General features: G+C 33.3%; 2 protein-coding genes across 5 annotated transcripts in view; both read right to left on the bottom strand.

The window, feature by feature from the left end:
- LOC115885468 (gastrula zinc finger protein XlCGF8.2DB-like) overlaps positions 1 to 22,882 on the bottom strand; it is a 40,330-nt gene that overhangs the window by 3,496 nt on the left and 13,952 nt on the right. Inside the window, exons 1-6 of one of the 4 annotated variants that reach the window (XM_030904396.1) lie at positions 5,371 to 5,586; positions 4,972 to 5,251; positions 4,888 to 4,917; positions 4,648 to 4,708; positions 3,285 to 3,485; positions 2,243 to 2,443 (exon numbers count right to left, since the gene is read on the bottom strand). In XM_030904396.1, the coding sequence (XP_030760256.1) occupies positions 2,243 to 2,443; positions 3,285 to 3,485; positions 4,648 to 4,685 (440 nt within the window). In that variant the 5' untranslated portion in view covers positions 4,686 to 4,708; positions 4,888 to 4,917; positions 4,972 to 5,251; positions 5,371 to 5,586. Of the gene's footprint in view, positions 1 to 2,242; positions 2,444 to 3,284; positions 3,486 to 4,647; positions 4,709 to 4,887; positions 4,918 to 4,971; positions 5,252 to 5,370; positions 5,587 to 22,882 lie in introns of those variants that run through there. The other 3 variants (XM_030904395.1, XM_030904397.1, XM_030904398.1) reach the window with 3 other exon arrangements.
- LOC115885473 (zinc finger protein Xfin-like) overlaps positions 5,959 to 22,882 on the bottom strand; it is a gene marked incomplete at its 5' end in the record, with an annotated part of 137,719 nt that continues 120,795 nt past the window's right edge. Inside the window, 10 exons of the mRNA XM_030904416.1 lie at positions 5,959 to 6,212; positions 6,284 to 6,394; positions 6,456 to 6,548; positions 6,892 to 7,092; positions 7,418 to 7,618; positions 10,969 to 11,169; positions 17,362 to 17,562; positions 19,734 to 19,934; positions 21,722 to 21,922; positions 22,469 to 22,516. Of these exons, the coding sequence (XP_030760276.1) occupies positions 6,134 to 6,212; positions 6,284 to 6,394; positions 6,456 to 6,548; positions 6,892 to 7,092; positions 7,418 to 7,618; positions 10,969 to 11,169; positions 17,362 to 17,562; positions 19,734 to 19,934; positions 21,722 to 21,922; positions 22,469 to 22,516 (1,537 nt within the window). The remainder of the gene's footprint in view (positions 6,213 to 6,283; positions 6,395 to 6,455; positions 6,549 to 6,891; positions 7,093 to 7,417; positions 7,619 to 10,968; positions 11,170 to 17,361; positions 17,563 to 19,733; positions 19,935 to 21,721; positions 21,923 to 22,468; positions 22,517 to 22,882) is intronic.

Here is a 22,882-nt window from a genome sequence, read left to right as displayed (position 1 = left end):
TTGCCATTGTGTAATTTATATTGTAATACTTCCTGATAAAGCCTACGTTCAAATTTGCTACATCATTTAAACATATTAAAATAGATTAGAGCTCTTTTTTCAAACGTTTAAGTATTTAACTTGCCATGTTAGTTGGAGTTAAATCTTACGAGCTGAATTAAAATCACTTCCTGACGTTTGATTCTAACTGAATCCTGAATTTTGATTGTAATTCGGCGATAATATAATAAGTATTGTTCTACTATTATGACACCACTTCCTGACGTTCGATTTTATTCATACCGTAGATCGGGAAAAAACGGCGATCGCGATGGCTATGAAATGAAAATCACTGTCATTTTATGTGTAAATTTATATGGGAAATGTCATCGATCGTTTTTTCCCAGCCGACTGGATGCCGTTTTTTTCGGTATCATACGGTATTTGATATATACTTGCGTATTTTTCATGACATTGCAATATTATGGTACCATGAAGCATATCAAGGGGTACCATAATGTAGTACCATATTACGATACCATTTCCTGGCATTCGATTGGGCCCAAATTTGATATACTTGTGTTTCTTTATAAAGATTTGTTTAATTAATATAATTTTAATTTACAAACGAAATTTGACAGCAACATTTTATGCCGAACTACGATATTATTAATTGTGCGATTGTGACACTACTTGGAAAATCTACCTATATGATGTATATAAAGTGGTACCTTAATATAGTACCATATTACGATACCACTTCCTGACGTTCGATTGGGCTCATATTTGATTATACTTGCGTATTTTTGATGACAAATTATGGTACCATGAAGCATCATCAATAAAATTCAATATTTATGGTACCATGAAGCATATCGAGAGGTACCATAATGCGAGTACCATATTACGATACCAATTCCGCCAGTTCGATTGAGCTTCAACTTTGTATACTGTATTTTCGGTAACATCGGCGATATGGAGCATGCACCATGGAGCATATAAATTGGTCCCTTCTATAGTACCATATTATGATACCACTTCTGACGTTCATTTGGGCTCATATTTGATATATACTTTGCATATTTTTGATGACATTGCAATGTTATGGTATCATGAAGCATATCAAGAGGTACCATAATAGTACCATATATGATACCATTTCCTGGCGTGCGATTGGGCTTAACTTGGTATAGTAAGTATCTTCGGTGACATTGTAATATGATGGTACTATGATGCATCTACTATGATGATATATAAAGTGGTACCGATCGTTAGTACCATATTACTGATACCACTTCCTGACGTTCGATTGGGCTCATATTTGATTATACTTGCGTATTTTTGATGACATTGCAATATTATGGTACCATGAAGCATATCAAGGGGTACCATAATGTAGTACCATATTACGATACCATTTCCTGGCGTTCGGTTGGGCCCAAATTTGATATACTTGTGTTTCTTTATAAAGATTTGTTTAATTAATATAATTTTAATTTATTGTACGATGTCGTGACAGCAACTTTTATGCCGAACTAATATATTATTAATTGTACCTGTGTCACTTTTGAAAATCTACCTAGGTCTATATAAATAACGTAGCAAACAGAAAAAAATTGTTATTATAGTATTTTTTTACTCAATTAACATTTTTTGTACTGCATTTTAATAAATTATTTCCATTATTATTAAACGTATATTTCATTACTAACGTTTCAGCATTAATAAATATCACTATCAATCGCTCTGTATATTATTAATTTTAAAGGGAAATTAAAGTTATTTTCTTAGTTAACATAATAAAGTAGTGTATATTAAAAATGTATTTTGAGAGCATATGTTTTCTAATAATATACTTAAAATTAAAGCTATTTTAAAAGCCAAACGAATAATTAATACAAGTGTATCTGACAAGAAACGAAGAATAGAAAGAAATTATTATACACCAGAAAAAGAATGGGATGCCAATTAAAGTCTGTTTGAATCTGGCAACTGTGCATATTTAGCCGAGCTTTAAGGCCGTCGACGTGCCGTCGATCTACGTCGATCCAAAACGGAAAGTTGAAAATTTCCAATTATATTCTGATTATGATATTGTCGCGCCATCTAGTATTTTATTTGTGCAATTTTAGCTCTTTCATTTCGAATATTTTTCTGTTGCGTAGCTAGATATTCTGTGCTATAGGTGAAGAGATACGTTTTTTCTGCTATCCATCAAATAAAATATATCTGAAAATACCGGGGGTAATAATAATAAATTTACCTGGAATTAATATGATTAGCGTCAAGGTGGAATTTTAATCTTCGTTTTTCCGTATATTTCTTATCACAGTGTGCACAAGCAAACATCTGTCGTTCTTCTGGAGCCAAGTGAATGTTCTCGTGTCTGTAAAAATTGGACTTCTCTATCGTTTGATAGCCACATATGGCGCATTTATAGACTTTTTTCTCAGCTTCTTTCGATCTAACAAAAGAATATACAGGGTCGCTTTTATATATAGAAACGGTCGATTATTAGGCAAAACATAGGAGGTACCGCAAAAAGTTAAATACAAAAGTTATAGCATTTTCAAATACCTATTAGCGAGTAATAAATTCATGTATTCAGGGTCGGTCATAAAGTCGTGGCACATCAAAGCTTTATTTTTTTAAATAGAACCCCCTGTATATTATTACATATTTCAATTCTTCCTTCAATTCTAAGCAAAATTCGAAATACACACAATGTATCTCAAACCAACCGTTTCCGAGTTATTGACATTTGAAAATGTCACTTAAACAATATTTGATTTAGTTAATTTCGATATGTTCAGTTTCATTTAACGATGCTTCTGCCGAAACTGTGATACTTAGTAAAATTTGACATTAGTTCTCAAGTTAGCATTTATAGATGCATAAAATGAGATTATATCAAGTCTTGAAATTACAAAATTTAAGCTTAACATCTCAATTCTTCAATTTATGTACGTTGTGTATTACGATTATTGCTTAAAATTGAAGGAAAAATTGAAATATGCAATAATATACAGGGGATTTCGTTAAAAAAAAAAAGTTTGATGTGCCACAAGTTTATGACCGACCCTGTATATTTAAATTTACTAGTAGCTAATAGGCATTTAGAAGTCTTTTTGAAACTGATTTGTGATTTAAATGTTTATTCCGAAATTGAAAAAGATTTAAGTCTTTTTATAAAAGGCTTAGAAACTAATGGATATTGGTATCTATAGGTGAAGATACACGTTTTTTCTGCTATCCATCAAATAAAATATATCTGAAAATACCGGGGGTAACAATAATAAATTTACCTGGAATCAATATGATTAGCGTCAAGGTGGAATTTTAATTTGTATTTTTCCGTATATTTCTTATCACAGTGTGCACAAGCAAACATCTGTCGTTCTTCTGGAGCCAAGTGAATATTCTGGTGTCGTTGAAAGTGTGCTATTTTTGGTGTTTGGTAGCCACAAATGGAACATTTATAGATACCTTTCCGCGCAGCCTTGGACCTAAAATCATTTTTAAATATTCGTCTTGTAATTGCGTAAAACAATTCTAAAATGGTAGTGGTAGCTTAACCACTAAGAAAAAGATAAATATGACTTGCATTGACTTGCATTGTAAGTAGGTGATAGAGAGGTTTCGAAATTACGATCACTTATTTTATCTGTAAAACTATATGAAAAATGTCGTCAATCGTCATCTCTAACTCTACTGAAAGCAATTTTTTCGATTATGCGGTACCGGCTTGGTGCATTCTCCGCCGGTGCTGCCACCATCGGAGAATATCGTAAAAAACTAGCACATACAAATACACGGGTTTAAATAGCGGGTATACGAAAAAAATATTATTTAATTATTCTAAAAGCGTTAGGAAGTATAATTTGTGAAAATCCCAAAAATAAAAATAAAAAAGTAAATATGTTGACACCTTCAGAAGGTCTAACTTGTATTATAATTTATTATTCCAGTTAAAAAAAAACTTTTTAGATGGGTTAACTACGGTAGCGAGCATAGTTTTAAACACCGGTTTTGCTAGTGGGGCATAATTGGGGTTTATTCGCTATAACGAAATTTTTTAAAGGTACATAACTATAATTTTAAAAGATATTCATAAATATTGTTATACCCCCACCAAATAAAGAAATCTCTTTTAAACACAATATTTTTTCTAATAATTTAAAAACAGCAGTTGTTAGTTGTTATTCCTATTTTTAAAAAGAGAGATTCTGCCCTACCAGACCACTATAGGCCCATATCACTTTTGCCTATAATATCTAAGATCTTTAAGAAGTTTATGGCCATTAAAATAACACAATTTTTTTTAAAACAAACTCACTTTTCTCTCGATATCAGTTTCAAAAATCAGCAATGATAATAATCAACCTATGTAGTATCAACATACTTGAGAAATTTCATAAGAAGCAATATATTTCGGCCTTGTTTGGTGATTTGATATACCTAACAAAACACTACAATGGAATTGACTTAAAACTTAATAATAAATAGAAAAACATTTTGTTGATCCTCAAATTTGTTTTGATTAAATTCTTATAAGTGTATGCTTTCAAGTGATATAAACAAAACACCAAATTTGAAGGGAGTTATGTCTCACAAACACCTTGTATTGTAACTGGGATCTAATAAAGAACTAGTTTACATTCAACTTACGGTTTTAACTCTATCACTTCGTCTATGTTATCCATCATTTCCAATAGAAAAACATCAGTAGCTGAAAGAGAAAAAATAACCCGAGATCAGTTCAGCTATAAATCCATCACGGTCACGGTGAATTGAAATTTGGTGGAGAAGACCAAATACAGAGATGTTATCACTTATTAAACCTAATTCGTTTAATACATATTCAGACAAGTGTAAGAAATAAGTAATATAGGATCTATTAGTATTTACTGTTCCAGTTCCAGTCGATATTTACAAACACTAAAAACGTAAAATTTTCTATACAGAAAACATCGGATATTAGCACTTTATTACCTTATATAGATATGGATTGGCCTAAGTTAAGCACAAACATTTAATAAAACCTCTTTGTAAGTGTAAAAATTAAGTAAATATATGTATTTGCCTTAGGTATTTGCAGTATTTCGGGTATTTCCAGCTAGCAACTAGCAGCCATTGACTTTTTAATTGACAGTTGATGGACGGCACTGACACTTTAGGGATGTTTGACTTAAATCGATTCTTCAGAAAATCGATCTGTTGACACACGAATCCTGATTTTTTGAATCAATTATTCTGTATTATTATTATCTACCTGAAATATTAAAATAAATATTAATTTTTTAAAGAGTTTAATAATATACTCATATAAAATCTTAGAAAAATGTAACAATAAGAGGTTAAAAATTAATATAAAGTAATAATTGTTCTCACCGTAGCGAGTAGCTATTTCAAAACACAAAATAATTTGGCAGCTGCTACTAACCACTAATATCTTAAAATTTTATCTTCTACTCCTATCCATGCACATATATTTATTTTTTCATTTTCCAAGGTTTTCTTGACTTTATGGTGAAGGAAGATATAATTGGATTCAGATTTCCGGCCATAGCCATCTCGTCATATTAAAAAATTTCCTCAGAATGTAATGATTAATTAAAAAAATGCAAATTGATTGTTATCAGTTCATTTCGCTCTTAAAAATTAACCAAAGCATGTATTGACATGAATCAAAAAACAAAATGCCCAGGAGTCATGGTTCTGACCGTACAATTATAATTTAGGGAAATATTGCAATAAACACACGAAATTATTGTACAGGATGTTTGAAAGTTAAAGTAACAAAACAACCCCTCGATTAACCGTGTATAATATGCCAAATACTAAAGTTTATAAAAAGCTAAGTTTACGAATTAAAGTTGATATAATTATATTATGCAGCTTGCTACAAAATTCATAAAAATAGGGCTAAAAATAACAAAAATATTACACTTTAATTTTGACCAAAAATTTCTCTGTTGCGTTTTTATTTGCATCTGAGTGTACATTTAAAAAACATATTTAAAGTCGTCGTGCACCTCTGTCTTCATAATCGGAGCGACATCTTCATGTTCTGTTTTTATAAAATCTTCTGTTTGGTTGTAATGTGTTACGAATATTTTCTTTTTCTACAAATGCGTATCTTTATCCACAAACGTCAGACGTCATCGTCAGGTTCCATTTTTATAAAATCTTCTAGCTTCACATTTCGAGTGGCAGATTCATTTTCGCTATTTCTGGAAACAATAAGAAAATATTTAAAACACAATGCCGTATCCATTAATAAAAATACGTGTAAATAACATACTTAAAGTCATCGTGCGCCTCTGTCTTCATAATCGGAGCAACATCTTCAGGTTCTGTTTTTATAAAATCTTCTGATTTTATTTCATTAGTCACAGATAAACATTCAGAATTTCTGCAATTAATGAGTTACATTATTATCACTAAATTAGTAAAAATACACTTAAAAATCATACTTAGAGTCATCCAAAGGCGAAGCAAGATCATCAATTTCGATTTTTAAAGCATCTAATATCACTTCATCAGTTGAAAATGTACAATCGGCATTTCTGGAAACAATAAACAATTAAAATGACAAAATATGTGCCTGGACATTTTTGTTCCAATGGCAATATTTCAATAAGTTTTTTGATAAGTGCCATTATTTTGAATAGTTTGAAGTTTTAAAACAGTGACCTTAAATCTAGGGTATTGAAAAAATAATACTCATATTTAAAACTGAGTAAGATCACGTCAAGTGGACCCCCTTTTCCCACTTAGTCATGGAATTATATTTAATATATACAGGGTGAGTCTTAAATAATGTGAATTGTGAATGAGAAAATAAATAAAGCATTCAGACTTTATCTGTGACACTGTATATGATCCATGTATTACACAAAATAAACTTACCTGGAATCAATATGATTATGCTCAAGGTGGCGTCGTAAGAAATATTTTGTTGTATATTTCTTATTACAGTGTGTACATGCAAACAACTGTCGGTCTTTCAGTGGCAAATGAATTTTCTTCTGACTGCAAAAATTTGATTTATATGGCGTATGAATGTCACATTTGGTACAATGAAAGACTTCTTCCTCAGCTTCTTTCGATCTAATAACAGAATATTTAAATACTACAGTCTAGTAATCGTACAAAATATTTTTCATATAAAGTGTTTCAAAATTCGCCCCTATAAACCCACCTTTTTAGCCATATATTTTTTAATGCGACATATGGCACATTTATAGATTTTTTTTTCGGCTTCTTTCGATCTAATAAAAGATATTTAAATATTACAGTCCTGTAACTCTGTAAAACACGGTTCTTCAAGCATATAATCTCACGTATCTACCCCTACCTATTTTACTTATGGTCAACACCATAAATTTTTTTTTTTTTATTTTGAAACACACTAGCTACACGAATATAAATTTACCTGGCATCAATATGTTTCTTCTCAAGGTGACGTCGTAAGGTTTGTTTTATTGTATATCTCTTATCACAGTGTGCACATGCAAACAACTGTCGGTCTTCCGGTGCCATGTGAATTTTCTCGTGTCTGTAAAAATTGGGCTTATCTAGCGTTTGATAGCCACATATGGCGCATTTATAGACTTTTAGCTCACCTTCTTTCGCTCTAACAAAAGAATATACGGGGTCGCTTTTATATATCGAAACGGTCGATTATTAGGTAAAATATAGGAGGTACCGCAAAAAGTTAAATACAAAAGTTATAGGGTTTCTAAATATCTATAAGGTTAGATTAGGTTAGGTTGCTGGGGTTTGGGATCATATTTGACCCTCCACTGAGGCCGCGAGGGCCTATTGTGGCTCAGTTTCTACAAGCTCTAATTTACAAGAGCGTCAAAGTTCATCCTCAAGACCCAGCCTCTTAATATAGGCCGTTATGTCTGAGGGCGATATGTCTCCTAGGTCTGATAGGTCTAGCATGGGTTTGCCAAACATCTCAAACCTGGTCCTGCTCCCAGCGGGGCAGGTACACATCACGTGCTTCATTGTTTCATCATCTTCCATACAGAGTCGGCATTCGGCGTCTTCCACGAGTCCCGTCCTCTGTAGGTGAGATCTCAGCCGGCAGTAACCCGTGTACACTGCAGTGAGCACACGCGTTCCATTCCTACCGGCCTTTAGGAGTTCTCCTGTTCTATGTTTGGATGGCCCTGCTAGGATTTTCTTGGCATGCTCCATTCCGGGACTGTCATTCCAGTCTAGGAATGTCTCACCCCTAACCCATTCACAGAGCTTGTCTCTTACGAGATTTTTAGGAACGCTAAGTGTCGGTTCTGGGCCCACGAATGGCGAGCCTGCACCAATTTTGGCGAGGGAATCAGCACGTTCATTTCCCTCTAGGCCGACATGTCCCGGTATCCATATTAGCGACACTTTGTTCCTATCTCCCAGTATATTGAGTAGTTTCTTACAATGAAGAATCGTCATAGACGTGCTTTTCGTTGTCTCAAGTGCTTTCAGCGCAGCTTGACTATCCGAAAATATGCATATTGTTTTCCCGGTGTATTGCTGTTCTACCAGCAGTTGCACACAGGTTTCAATAGCATATAGCTCAGCTTGGAAGATCGTGGTGTATTTTCCAAGACTGTGGTAGATCTCAGTCTTTGGACTGCTGCAGTAAATTCCTGCGCCAGATCCTTTTTCGTTTTTGGATCCGTCCGTGTACTAACACATTTCCGCATGTAATAAGCCGTTTCCCGGCTTATCCCACTCGTCCCTGTTCGGAAACAGGACGTTGTAGGTGCGCGTCAAGAGTTGGACTGGTGGTGTAAGAATCTCATCCGACTGTAGTTCTTCTACTAGCCGGTTTTGTATGAACATAATTGTTTCTTGGCTTCCTCGTGCTATATTTAGAAACCTATATGTAGCCCATCTCGCCTCTCTTTCCAAAAGAATTTGAAGAGGAGGTAGATCGAGTAGGGTTTCCATAGCTTTAGACGGCGTGGAATGGAAGGCACCAGTCACCGCTAAGCATGCTTGTCGTTGTAGTTTCGACAATTTATTCTTTGCCGTTATTTGGTTGGCTTTCTGCCACCAGGCAACTGCACCATACGTGATAATAGGTCTGATGGCCGTCACGTATAGCCACTCGGAGGCCTTGGGCCCATCGCGATACCCCTGTACTAAAAACAAAAAAATATCTATTAACGAGTAATAAATTCATGTATTCAGAGTCGGTCATAAAGTCGTGACACATCAAAGCTTTATTTTTTTAAATAGAACCCCCTGTATATTATTGCATATTTCGATTCTTCCTTCTAAGCAAAAATCGAAATACGCACAATGTATCTCAAACCAACCGTTTCCGAATTATTGACCTTTGAAAATGTCACTTAAACAATTTGATTTAATTAATTTCGATATGTTCAGTTTCATTTAACGATGCTATTCTGCCGAAACTGTTATACTTAATAATATTTGACATTAGTTCTCAAGTTAGCATTTATAGATGTATAAAATGAGATAATATCAAGTCTGGAAATTACAAAATTTAAGCTTAACATCTCAATTCTTTAATTTATGTACGTTGTGTATTACGATTATTGCTTAGAATTGAAGGAAGAATTGAAATATGAAATAATATATAGGGGATTTCATTAAAAAAAAAATAAAGTTTGATGTGCCCCAACTTTATGACCGACCCTGTATATTTAAATTTACTAGTAACTAATAGGCATATAGAAACCCATTACAACAGTATCACAATTTCGGCAGAATGACATTACTAAATGAAACTGAACATATCGATATTAATTAAACGAAATTGTTTCAGTGATATGTTCAAAAGTCAATAACTCGAAAACGGTTGGTTTGAGATAGATTATGTGTATTTCGATTTTTGCTTAGAATTGAAGGAAGAATTGAAATATGCAATAATATACAGGGGGTTCTATTTAAAAAAATGAAACTATGATGTGCCACGACTTTATGACCGACCCTGTTTACATAAATTTATTACCCACCAATAGACAATTAAAAACGCTATAATTTTTGCAGTTAATTTTTTGCGGTACCTTGTATATTTTACCTAATAATCGACCGTTTCCATACATAAAAGCGACCCTGTAATTACTAAATAAGTATTAATAAAATAAAATAACATTTAAATAACAGTCTTGTAACTCTATAAAACAGGGTTCCTCAAAATATAATATCCACCGTACTCTACCCTATTATAATTATTATCATTAACAAAATGCTTTTGTTAAAAAAATTAGAACTGAATCATCCATACGTTGATATTAATTTAACCATACGCATTGGCGAAGTTAGCTCTCTGATTTTGGGGGGCTTAAGCCCCGGCATCTTTTGATCATAACATTAGGTAAGATTAGGATGAAAACACAGTATTTAATACTAAATGCTTTAGTGGCAATATCGAATAAACATGGACTAAACAGAACTAAGTATAACTGATATATACATTTTAATAATAAACATACAGATATTAAATATGACTAAAAAATAAAATAAGAAACACCCAGACCTTCGCATTAAAATATATACATCACAATATCACAATATATTGTTTTCGCAGAATTATTTCTAGGTTAAACTTTAAACTATCGAGTGACATATTAACACTGACAGACCAGGGACCGACTGTAATCGAGCTTGTATTGCATAGAGCGTCAAACATTGTGGGAGGGCTAATTCTACATTTGGGGGGGCTAAGCCCCCCCAAGCCTCCCCATAACTTCGCCACTGACCATACGGCAGAGCCGCAAGCTCACAGAAAACATTAAGTCTTTTTTTGATTTAAATCATTTTAAGGACTTAGTCATTTGATTTTAAGTCATTTTTCGAAAGCTGACATAAGACCTAAAATTTAAGTCTTTTTATAAAAGGCTTAGAACTAATCGATATTGCTAATTATAGGTGAAGATACACGTTTTTTCTGCTATCCATTAAATAAAATATATCTAAAAATACCGGGGGTAACAATAATAAATTTACCTGGAATCAATATGATTAACGTCAAGATGGCCTTTTAATCTTCGTTTTTCCGTATATTTCTTATCACAGTATGCACAAGCAAACAACTGTCGTTCATCTGGGGCCAAGTGAATTTCCTGGTGTCGTTGCAAGTGAGTTTTATCGTGTGTTTGGTAGCCACAAATGGAACATTTATGGATATTTTTCCGCGCAGTCTTGGACCTAAGATTATTTTTAAATATTTGTCTTGTAATTGCGGAAAACAATTCTAAAATGGTAGTGGTAGCTTAACCACTAAGAAAAAGATAAATATAGTTGACTTGCATTGTAAGTAGGTGATAGAGATGGTTTAGAAATTACGATCACTTATTTTATCTGTAAAACTTATTAGATTTTAGGATAAATAAAACACCAAAACGACCTATTTTGTACTCGTTACAACACACACCATCTTTTATTTTAGACTACTTTTTATTACCCATAATTCCCATACACAGTTCCCATATGACATTCTCATCTACTTCCGCTAGGGTGCCGGTAAATTTAAATTTTTGATACAATATTCCAACACCCCCACTTATCAAAAATATAAAAATAACTAACCTTTTTCTAAACCTAACCCCTTTACAAAATACATATGTTTTGTACCTCCAACACTTTTTGTTAATATATCAGCTATCATATTTTCTGTTTCTAAATATTTTAACTGAATAGTGTTTTTATCAACTGTTTCTCTTATAAAATGATACCTGATATCTATATGTTTAGAGCGTTCATGAAAAATTGGATTCATTGATAACTTAATGGCACTCTGATTATCATTAAAAATTGTTACACTATCCAATTTATCAGTCAGCTCGTAAACTAAATTGCGTAAATATATGGCCTCTTTAGAAGCATCACTGAGTGCCATATATTCTGCCTCCGTGCTGGATAAGGCTACAGTTTTCTGCTTCGAACTTTTCCATGATATGGGGCCACCTGAAAGCTTAAAAATATATCCAGTATAAGACTTTCTATCAGCTTTATCTGATCCCCAATCAGCATCAACATATCCTAGCAAATTTATATCATCCTTAGTAAATTTAATTACATAATTTTTTGTTCCTTTCAAATATCTCAGTACTCTTTTTGCACATTTCCAATGATAACTGTTATTACAATTGTTAAATTTACTAAGAAAACTAACACTAAACGATATGTCTGGACGTGTTAATACTGCTAAATACATTAAACTACCTATTAGTTTTTGATATTGACAATTATTAACATTTGTATCACAATTATTTTCATTAAAATCAAAACTTTCCATTGGAGTAGTAACACTTTTACAATCTAGCATATTAAATCTTTTAAGAACCTGATTAACATAATTTTCTTGACTTAACATTAAACAATCCTTTTTTTTACAAATAGTCATACCCAAAAATTGTTTAACTTGACCCAAATCTTTAATTTTAAATTCAGAACTTAAACATTCTTTTAAAATTTTACTGTTTTTACAATCATTAGAAAAAATTAAAAAATCGTCAACATAAAGAGCAATTATTGTCAAGAGATTGTTATCCTTTTTTGTATAAATACAGGGTTCAAATATTGACCTTTTAAAATTTAATTTTAATAAAACTTCATTAACCCTAAGATTCCAAGCTCTTGATGATTGCTTCAAACCATATATGGCTCTATTCAGTTTACACACTTTACTCTCATTACCCTTAGTTACAAAACATTCTGGTTGTTCCATGTAGACTATTTCCTGTAAATAACCATTCAAAAAAGCTGTTTTTACATCTAAATGTGTTATTTCTAAGTCTAACTTTAAAGACAATGCAAATAATAACCTTAAACTAGAATGTCTCACTACAGGAGAAAAAGTTTCATTGTAGTCCACCCCTGGTTTCTGAGAAAAACCTTTAGCTACCAAACGAGCTCTATATCTAACATCACCTTCACTATCACACTTCTTTTTGAACACCCACTTACACTTCACTATTGTGGCGTCCTTTGGCTTGTCCACAATTTCCCAAGCGTTGTTTTCTTCAAAAGAAGCTAGTTCCTCTTCAATAGCTCGCTTCCATTCTGCATGATCTGGCCTCGACATGGCTTCTAGAACACTCACAGGAGTATCATCTGTCACTAGAACTTCTTCGGGAACAATACTTTCATTTTGCTCAGCAGTAGTTAGATACGTAACATAATCAGTGAACTGCTTTTCTCGCCTTGGCCTCTGAGATCGTCTTGCTGCTTCTGGATCAGACAAAGTCGTGTCTGGCACATCTGGTTCATAGTCACTGTCTGTAGAGTCCATATGAACTGAAGATTGTTCTTCTGACTGTTGATATAGACTGTCAAGTGAACTATGTAAGCTGTTTTCACTAACCTGTGTATTTTGCTTATTTTCCCCCACTTCAACTGACTCCTCTGTTACTTCACTGCCATAGCTAACATTCATTTTATTGGTTTTCAGGTTTTCATGTATAATAACATCTCTGCTTGTTGTTACATCATCAGTGTCTGGGTTGTAGATCCTATAACCCTTGATATGATCTGAAAAACCAACTAAAATATGTTTACAAGCTTTTTTGTCAAATTTAAGACGCTTCTCTTTAGGAATATGAGCCATTACTGTACTGCCAAAGATTCTTAGACCTGAAACATCCGGTTTCTTCCCTGTCCACTTCTCAAAGGGTGTTTTTCCATTTAGTCCACTGGCTATGCATCTATTCCGTAGATAGTTAGCGGTATTTACTGCCTCTGCCCAAAATCTTTTTGGTAGACCTGCATCATACAGTAAACATCTTGCTTTTTCAACCAATGTTCGATTGTGTCTTTCTGAAAGTCCATTTTGTTCAGGAGTATAAGCGTTCGTCTTCTGGTGTATAATACCTTCTTCCTGAAAAAATCTCTCGAACTTATTGCTACAGAACTCACCACCTTGGTCACTGCGGAATATCTTGATGTTTCTGCCTTGTTGTTTTTCGACCATTGTTTTAAATTCCTGGAAATACTTGAACACCTCATCCTTTGTCTTCAAAAAATAGACAAATGACATTCTTGTAAAGTCATCGACTAAAAGTAAAAAATATTTTGAGCCACCAATAGAAATCGTCTCCATAGGTCCACAAACATCTCCATGTATAACTTCAAGCACTTGGTTGCTTCGTGTTCCTGTGGTTGGGAAAGGTAGCCTGGTTTGTTTGCCTTCACAACATACCACACAATTTGACTTGTCAATTCTTGCTACTCCTTTCAACTCCATGCCACTTACACAGTGTTTCATCTTGTTTAAGTCTTGGCAATTTATGTGTGCAAGCCTCCTGTGCCAAAGTTCACTGTCATCGCACGCTGCAAGCATACATTTTTCAACTTTCATGTTTACTTTATACACACCTCCAACTAGAGTTGCTGTAGCCACCAAGTCGTTATTCCTACTGTATATCGAACAACCTTCTTGGTTAAATGACACTCTATTTCCTTTAGCAATCAGTTCACTCACTGACAAAAGATTTGTCGTCAGATTAGGCACGCACAAAACACCATAAACAGTTATATTGTTCTGTGTGTCTTTTACACTTGTAGAAATGTCCATATCGCCTAAACATTTCACTGCTAATTTTTCGTGGTTAGCAACAGTAATTTCTTCAATGTCTGGTTTTCTCTTGTTGTATAATGCATTTTCATTGGGAGACATATGCCTACTCGCACCAGAGTCCAAATAAAAATCATTCTTATTGTATTTTCCGCTTAAAAATACAGCACTGAAAGCATATTTCGAAGAATTCGACGAAGAAACACTTAAATTTGGGCATTTCGACTTAAAATGTCCAGGTTGTTTACATTTGAAACAAATTATTTTACTTCTGTCAATTTGGCGTCTGTCAGAATCACGCCGGTCATCCACAGATTGATTACTACTGTTAATTGACACTTTTCTGTTAGAATTACTGCCACCTCTTGACTGATTTCTGAAGTTACTACCGCTTGCTGCAAAGGCACCTGCTTTGCCGACACTGCCAGAGTTTTCTTCTTGCATATCAAGCAATTTACTTTTGATGGTATCTGTTGTGATTGCGATTCCTGCATGCTCGATCGCCATCAACATGGGGGCGTACTTGTCTGGTAAACCGGCCAGCAGAAGGGAACCTACCCATTCTTCGCTTATATCAAACTTGGTTTTCCTTAACTTCTGTGATGTTTCAATCACTTGATTCACGTACGACTCCATATTTTCACAACTACTCAATCTCAAGGATATTAAATGTCGCAAAAGCCCTATTTTTCTGGTAAATCCCACATCTTCATAGAGTGATTGGATCTTTTTCATAGCTTCATTGCATGTGGCCGCGTCTTTAACATGCACATATAAGGAAGGATCTAATGTCAACACGAACTTCGCTTTAGCTTTTGCCAGAAGTACACTGTCTGTCTCGGTGCCTTCCAAACATTTAGAAAGTCCCTCGAGTACAAAAACGTTTTCTACCGCAAAGCACCATTCGTCGTAGTTTTCTCGACCAACTAGCTTCGGAACGCTTGCCAAATAGTTGACGGCCATCTTGTGAAAAAAGGAACGCCACCGATACCCGATTACGACGCAACGAAAAAACGACGTTTTTTCTCTTCCCTTTCACTCCGTAACTACCGAAATTCCGTAAACTTGCCGTAACTACCGAAACTCGCGTTTTGGGCTGGTGTCTGGGTCCATAACCTATTAGATTTTAGGATAAATAAAACACCAAAACGACCTATTTTGTACTCGTTACAACACACACCATCTTTTATTTTAGACTACTTTTTATTACCCATAATTCTCATACACAGTTCCCATATGACATTCTCATCTACTTCCGCTAGGGTGCCGGTAAATTTAAATTTTTGATACAATATTCCAACAAAACTATATGAAAAATGTCGTCGATCGTCATCTCTAACTCTACTGGACGCCATATTTTCTTCGATTGTGCGGTATAGGCTTGGGGCATTCTCCGCCGGTGCTGCCACCATCGGAGAATATCGTAAAAAACTAGCACATACCAAAATATTATTTAATTATTCTAAAAGCGTTAGAAAGTATAATTTGTAAAAATTCCAAAAATAAAAATATAAAAATAAATATTTTGATACCTTCAGAAGGTCTAACTTGTATTATAGTTTATTATTCCAGTTAAAAAATCGAAATCCCAAGAAAATCAAAAATTTTAGAATAATTTTACATATAAAATGACAGCGATCTTTATTTCATAGCCATCGCTGACGCCTTTTTTTCTATGATATTGTATTATTTGCAAATATAATTTTTCGAACATTGATACTTGCAAAATATACATATAAATTTTGTGAATGCAAATAATAATATATCACTAACTATTAATAGATATTGAATGTTTTTTGTTAAATTAGATCGATTTTCAAACCCCAAAATTTAAAATATATTTTACAATTTATCCATTATCTGATGTACTTATTCATTATTTGTATATTGTAAAACATTTGCTGCATTTGTGTGGTTCATAGTTTATTTGCCAAAGTATTTATTACTATAAATAGGTATATGTATTGTATTTATTAACTGTATATTATGTATATTTCATGTAAACTATATAATTTTTAAAATACAATGTTTATGAATAAACATGTATCAATAACAATGTATCATGAATACATGTTTTCCATGTATTCTACAACATATTTATTAATCCGTAGTATCTAACTAGCGTGACGTCATCAATCTCGCTCCGAGGCTGTTCTATTAGAGACGGCATTGGTCTGATATTTAGAAATGTCAAAAGCTGATGACATTTTACTTTTGGCAATTATGACATTTCGTGTTGATTTTTGCAAGAAGAGGAAGAATTGTCACTTGTTTTATTATTTTCCCTTTCTATTTCACGAAAGTAAAAAGAGTTATCTATCTAATTCGTTCAGGCACTCAATTTAAAGAATATCAGTAACTTTTTTGACAGAGGGATTTCATATTTGCCATGTTGGTAAAAAATAACGGTCAAAATTCAAAGTTATTCATTCTATAGACTATATAATTATTATCATTAACAAAATGTTTTTGTTAAAAAATTTAGAACTGAATCATCCATACATTGATATTAATTTAACCATACGGCAGTGCCGCAAGCTCACAGAAAACATTAAATCTTTTTTTGATTTAAATCATTTTAATGACTTAAGTCGTTTGATTTTAAGTCATTTTTCGAAAGCTGACATAAGACTTAAAATTTAAGTCTTTCTGAACCTGATTTGTGATTTAAATGTTTATTCCGAAATTGAAAAAGATTTAAGTCTTTTTATAAAAGGCTTAGAACTAATCGATATTGCTATCTATAGGCGAAGATACACGTTTTTTCTGCAATCCATCAAATAAAATATATCTGAAAATACCGGGGGTAACAATAATAAATTTACCTGGAACCCATATGATCAACGTCAAAGTGGACTTTTAATCTTTGTTTTTCCGTATATTTCTTATCACAGTGTGCACAAGCGAACAACTGTCGTTCATCTGGGGCCAAGTGAATTTCCTGGTGTCGTTGCAAGTGTGTTGAATAGGGTGTTTGGTAGCTACAAGTGGAACATTTATGGATATTTTTCCGCGCAGCCTTGGACCTAAAATTATTTTTAAATATTTGTCTTGTAATTGCGTAAAACAATTCTAAAATGGTAGTGGTAGCTTAACCACTAAGAAAAAGATAAATATAGTTGACTTGCATTGTAAGTAGGCGATAGAGAGGTTTAGAAATTACGATCACTTATTTTAACTGTAAAACTCTATGAAAAATGTCGTCGATCGTCATCTCTAACTCTACTGAAAGTCATTTTTTCGATTATGCGGTACCGGCTTGGTGCATTCTCCGCCGGTGCTGCCACCATCGGAGAATATCGTAAAAAACTAGCACATACAAATATACGGGTTTAAATAGGGGGTATACAAAAAAATTATTATTCAATTATTCTAAAAGCGTTAGGAAGTATAATTTGTAAAAATTCCAAAAATAAAAATAAAAAAATAAATATTTTGATACCTTCACAAGGTCTAACTTGTATTATAATTTATTATTCCAGTTAAAAAAAAAACTTTTTAGATGGGTTAGCTACGGTAGCGAGCATAGTTTTAATCACCGGTTTTGCTAGTGGGGCATAATTGGAGTTTATTCGGCTATAACGAAATTTTTTAAAGGTACATAACTATAATTTTAGAAGATATTCATAAAACATTTAATCACTAGTTGATTAAAAAAAGTATACCATTAATATTGCAAATTATATTTTAACCTCTCATAGTGTACCGGGTGTTGCATCGCCGAGCGGGACATAGGAAATCCCATTTAAATTTTAATGGGGTCAATTATTGGCTTCCCTAATTATTTTAGAGAATAATTCCATTTAGGTTTATCGAAGAGCACTAAAACCCACATTCAACAGAATAACTTTAGATATTTTTGATTAGCCCGTTTACGAGTTATCGCCGATTTCTTTTTAAATATTTCTCCTTTCTTATGGCCCTGTATTTACTTATGAGCATCAGTCAAGGTAAAAGATAACTGTCAAATATGAAAAGCACCAAGAGCTACGAGATGGGGAAGAAATACGGTGGCAGGCGTTTTGTTTTGATATGATAGAAAGAGTAAACACGGATAGGGAATTTTTAAAAAACATATGTTTCACTGACGAATGCACGTTTACCTTAAATAATGAAGCCAATGTTCAAAAGTATCGATATTGGAACAAAGAGAAACCAACACAGGTTTGTCCGAAACAAAGGACGCAATATCCACAGAAAGTAAATGCTTGGGCAGGGATATTCCGGACACAATATCTATCAGGCCGTTATTTCTTACGCGAAATTTAAATGCAAGAATTATTATTTGGAACTACTCGAAAATCATATTTTACCTGCTTTTACATGATTGCCGCTAGGGAAATCAGGAAGTTTGGTACCAAATGGATGGCTGCCAGGCACATAGTACCGTGGCTGTTCAGGAATATTTAGATAATAGTTTTAGCAGAAACGTTATTGTGGCCTAAATCATACAGATACAAATTGGCCGAGCAAGGTCTCCTGATATTTCGCCAAATGATTTCTTTCTCTGGGGACATTTAAAAACAGGGTATACAAGGGATAAAATACCCAAATCTAGACGAGTTAAAATGCTATTTCTGCCGAATGCAATAGAATTTCCAGTTTACCAACTAGCAGATATGAAGAGAGAATTTTATGATCGCCTGGGTTGTGTCTAAGCAGTCGATGGAGGAATATTTGAACATCTTCTTAAATCCTAAAGTTCTAACAATTTAATAGTACCTAAATTTATAAGTTATTGAATATTGTAATAATACTATAATTAATGTAATTGATTACTTTATTTTACTTTAATTCATATTAATTTGTATTTATATATACATCTTTAAGATTTCCGATGTAGGAATGAGTTTTCAATAATAATAAAGCACTAAATAGGTAAATCTCTGAAATGACAACTTCATTTGACAGTTATCTTTTACCTTGACTGGTGCTCATAAGTAAGCCACAGGGCCATAGAAAGGAGAAATATTTAAAAGAAATCGGCGATAACTCGTAAACGAGCTAATCAAAAATATCTAAAGTTATTCTTTTGAATGTGGGTTTTAGCGCTCTTCAATAAACCTAAATAGAATTATTCTCTAAAATAATTAGGGAAGCCAATAATTGACCCCATTAAAATTTACATGGGATTTCCTATGTCCCGTCCGACGATGCAACACCCGGTATGCGGGAGGCTACACGAAAATAAATTTACCTGGAATCAATATGATTATCCTCAATGTGATGACGTAAGCCTTGTCTCGATGTATATTTCTTATCACAGTGTGTACATTCAAACAACTGTCGGGCTTCCGGTGCCAAATGAGTTTTCTTGTGATTTTGAAGACTTCTCCTATGTAGCGTTCGAAAGTCACATATGGCACATTTATAGACTTTTTTCTGAGATTTTTTCGATCTAACAAAAGAATATATATAAGTATTAATAAAATGAAAAAATATTTAAATAACAGTCTTGTAACTCTATAAAACAAGGTTCCTCAAACATATAATATCACATACCCTACACTATTATAATTATCATTAACAAAATGTTTTTGTTAAAAAATTTAGTACTGAATCATACATACAGGGTGATTTCAAAAATATCTAAAGTTATTCTTTTCAATGTAGGTTTTAGCTTTCGTCTTAGCTCTTCAATAAACCTAAATAGAATTATTCTCTAAAATAATTAGGGAAGCCGATAATTGACCCCATTAAAATTTACATGGGATTTCCTATGTCCCGTCCGACGATGCAACACCCGGTATATACTTACGTGGATAAATCAACGCAATAAGTTTAGCATTAAAAAATACGTCTCCAACATCACGACATGCCATTTTCAAACCTTCTTTATTGCACTTATTAAACGTTCAATAGGTTTGTCTTTCTCGAGGACCTTACTTTAGGCCCATGCGCATTAACAGTTGCACGTATTTAAAAAATAATCACAATTTTATACGGTTTAGAACTTTGAATAAAAAGAGTAAGGAAGGAGCGTATCAAAAATGTTAGATCCACCGCGATGGGACTCAAATATGGCCGACTTAAATTCCGGTTTATCAGTGCCGTTCTTTGAATAAGAAGAGTGCCGTTCTAATTTTATTTTATATTTAAAAAGTGTAAAACTATGACACGTAGAGTAGACGTGGGGTCTTTGAATAAGAAGACTAAGGAAGGAGCATAATGCTATCCATGTATTCATGCAGGGTGGGCGGAGAAAGCGCCATAAAAGCACTCTAGGGTGGGGATCCTTGACAGTTCCGTTTGACGATTCATTTGACACATTTGAATTTGATTTGAAATTTTGTGGATTTGTCAGTCTTTACGGAGCTGATTTTATGTTATTTGTTATTTATTCTACTACTGATAGTTGTATAAAGGTAGTAAATCTAGATGGAAATTGTGGCAGAACTTAAATTAACAGTGACACTATCCCGATTTATCGAAAAGACTCTAAAATAGTTAGTTGTGTAGCGTGCGAGTAGATCTCGGCAAAATTGAGTGAAATAATGGAACAACTTTTCGCTAGTAAAAGTGACTATATAATATACATACGTGTAGTTAAACCGATCATTTATGAAATTCACTTAAATTAACTAAATTATATATTTTTCTTGCATTTTAGCTTTTATTTATTACTTGTCAAGATTAGATGTCAAAGAATTTAGATACGTTAATTTGACTTACCTGCTTCAGTAGCGTATCGGATGTTTGTGTTAATAAATACTTTTTATAACTTATCTATTTTTATTAGAATTATATATTTTTATAACAATTTTAATAACTACCAACATTTATTCACAACGTAACATACAAAACAACAAATTATTGAGTCTACCCCACGTCTACCCTACATCATAGTTTTACATTTTTTAAATAAAATTAGAACGACACTGATAAACCAGATTTAAGTCGGCCATATTTGAGGCCCATCGCGGTGTACCCTAACATTTTTTGATATGCTCCTTCCTTAGTCTTCTTATTCAAAGCGTGGGGTAAACTCAATAATATGTTGTTTTATTTTACGTTGTGAATAAATGTTGGTAGTTATTAAAATTGTTATAAATAGTACGTAACACTATCTATAGGTGAAGATACACGTTTTTCTGTTATCCACCAAATAAAATTAATAATATATCTGGCGGATTATAAAGCGCTATTTGTACCCGAAAATACCGGGGGTAACAATAATAAATTTACCTGGAATCAATATGCTTAGCGTAAAGGTGGAATTTTAATTTTCGTTTTTCTGTATATTTCTTATCACAGTGTGCACAAGCAAACAACTGTCGTTCATCTGGGGCCAAGTGAATTTCCTGGTGTCGTCGCAAGTGTGATATATAGGGTGTTTGGTAGCCACAAATGGAACATTTATGGAGATTTTTCTGCGCATCCTTGGACCTAAAATCATTTTTAAATATTTGTCTTGTAATTACGAAAAACAATTCTAAAATGGTAGTGGTAGTTTAACCACTAAGAAAAAGATAAATATAGTTGACTTGTATTGTAAGTAGGCGATAGAGATGGTTTAGAAATTACGATCACTTATTTTATCTGTAAAACTATATGAAAAATGTCGTCGATGGTCATCTCTAACTCTACTGAAAGCCATTTTTTCGATTATGCGGTACCGGCTTGGTGCATTCTCCGCTGGTGCTGCCACCATCGGAGAATATCGTAAAAAACTAGCACATACAAATACACGGGTTTAAATAGCGGGTATACGAAAAAACTATTATTTAATGCGGAATATACGGTAGCGAGCATAGTTTGAATCACCGGTTTTGCTAGTGGGCCATAATTGGGGCTATTTCGGCTATATCGAATTTTTTTAAAGGTACATAACTATAACTTTAGACGATATTCATAAAACATTTAATCACTAGTTGATTAAAAAAAGTATACCATTAATATTATAAATATGTAACGAGCACTTTGTTTACTCACTGGTTTCGTCGAACTGCTTGAATCCCTGTTTCGTTGAACTGTTCTATCCTTAAAAAGGTAAATAATCATTTAAATCAATGGAAAAAGCTAGTTGATATGATACCTAGATCATACCGGGTGTTGCATCGTCGAGCGGGACATAGGTAATCCCATGTAAATTTTAATGGGGTCAATTATTGGCTTCCCTAATTATTTTAGAGAATAATTCTATTTAGGTTTATTGAAGAGCACTAAAACCCACATTCAAAAGAATAACTTTAGATATTTTTGATTAGCCCGTTTACGAGTTATCGCCGATTTTTAAAAATATTTTTTTAAAGTTATGTTTTTTCTTATGAGCACCAGTCATAGGCACCAGTCAAGGTAAAAGATAACTGTCAAATGAAGTTGTCATTTTCAATATTACGTAACACC

The sequence above is a fragment of the Sitophilus oryzae genome, unplaced genomic scaffold (assembly GCF_002938485.1).
Source record: "Sitophilus oryzae breed Bouriz unplaced genomic scaffold, Soryzae_2.0 scaffold_385_pilon_pilon, whole genome shotgun sequence".
In the NCBI taxonomy this organism is placed as follows: Eukaryota; Metazoa; Arthropoda; class Insecta; order Coleoptera; family Curculionidae; genus Sitophilus; species Sitophilus oryzae.
The sequence above is the reverse complement of the archived record's forward strand: the minus strand, read 5'-3'. Positions and strand labels throughout refer to the sequence as shown.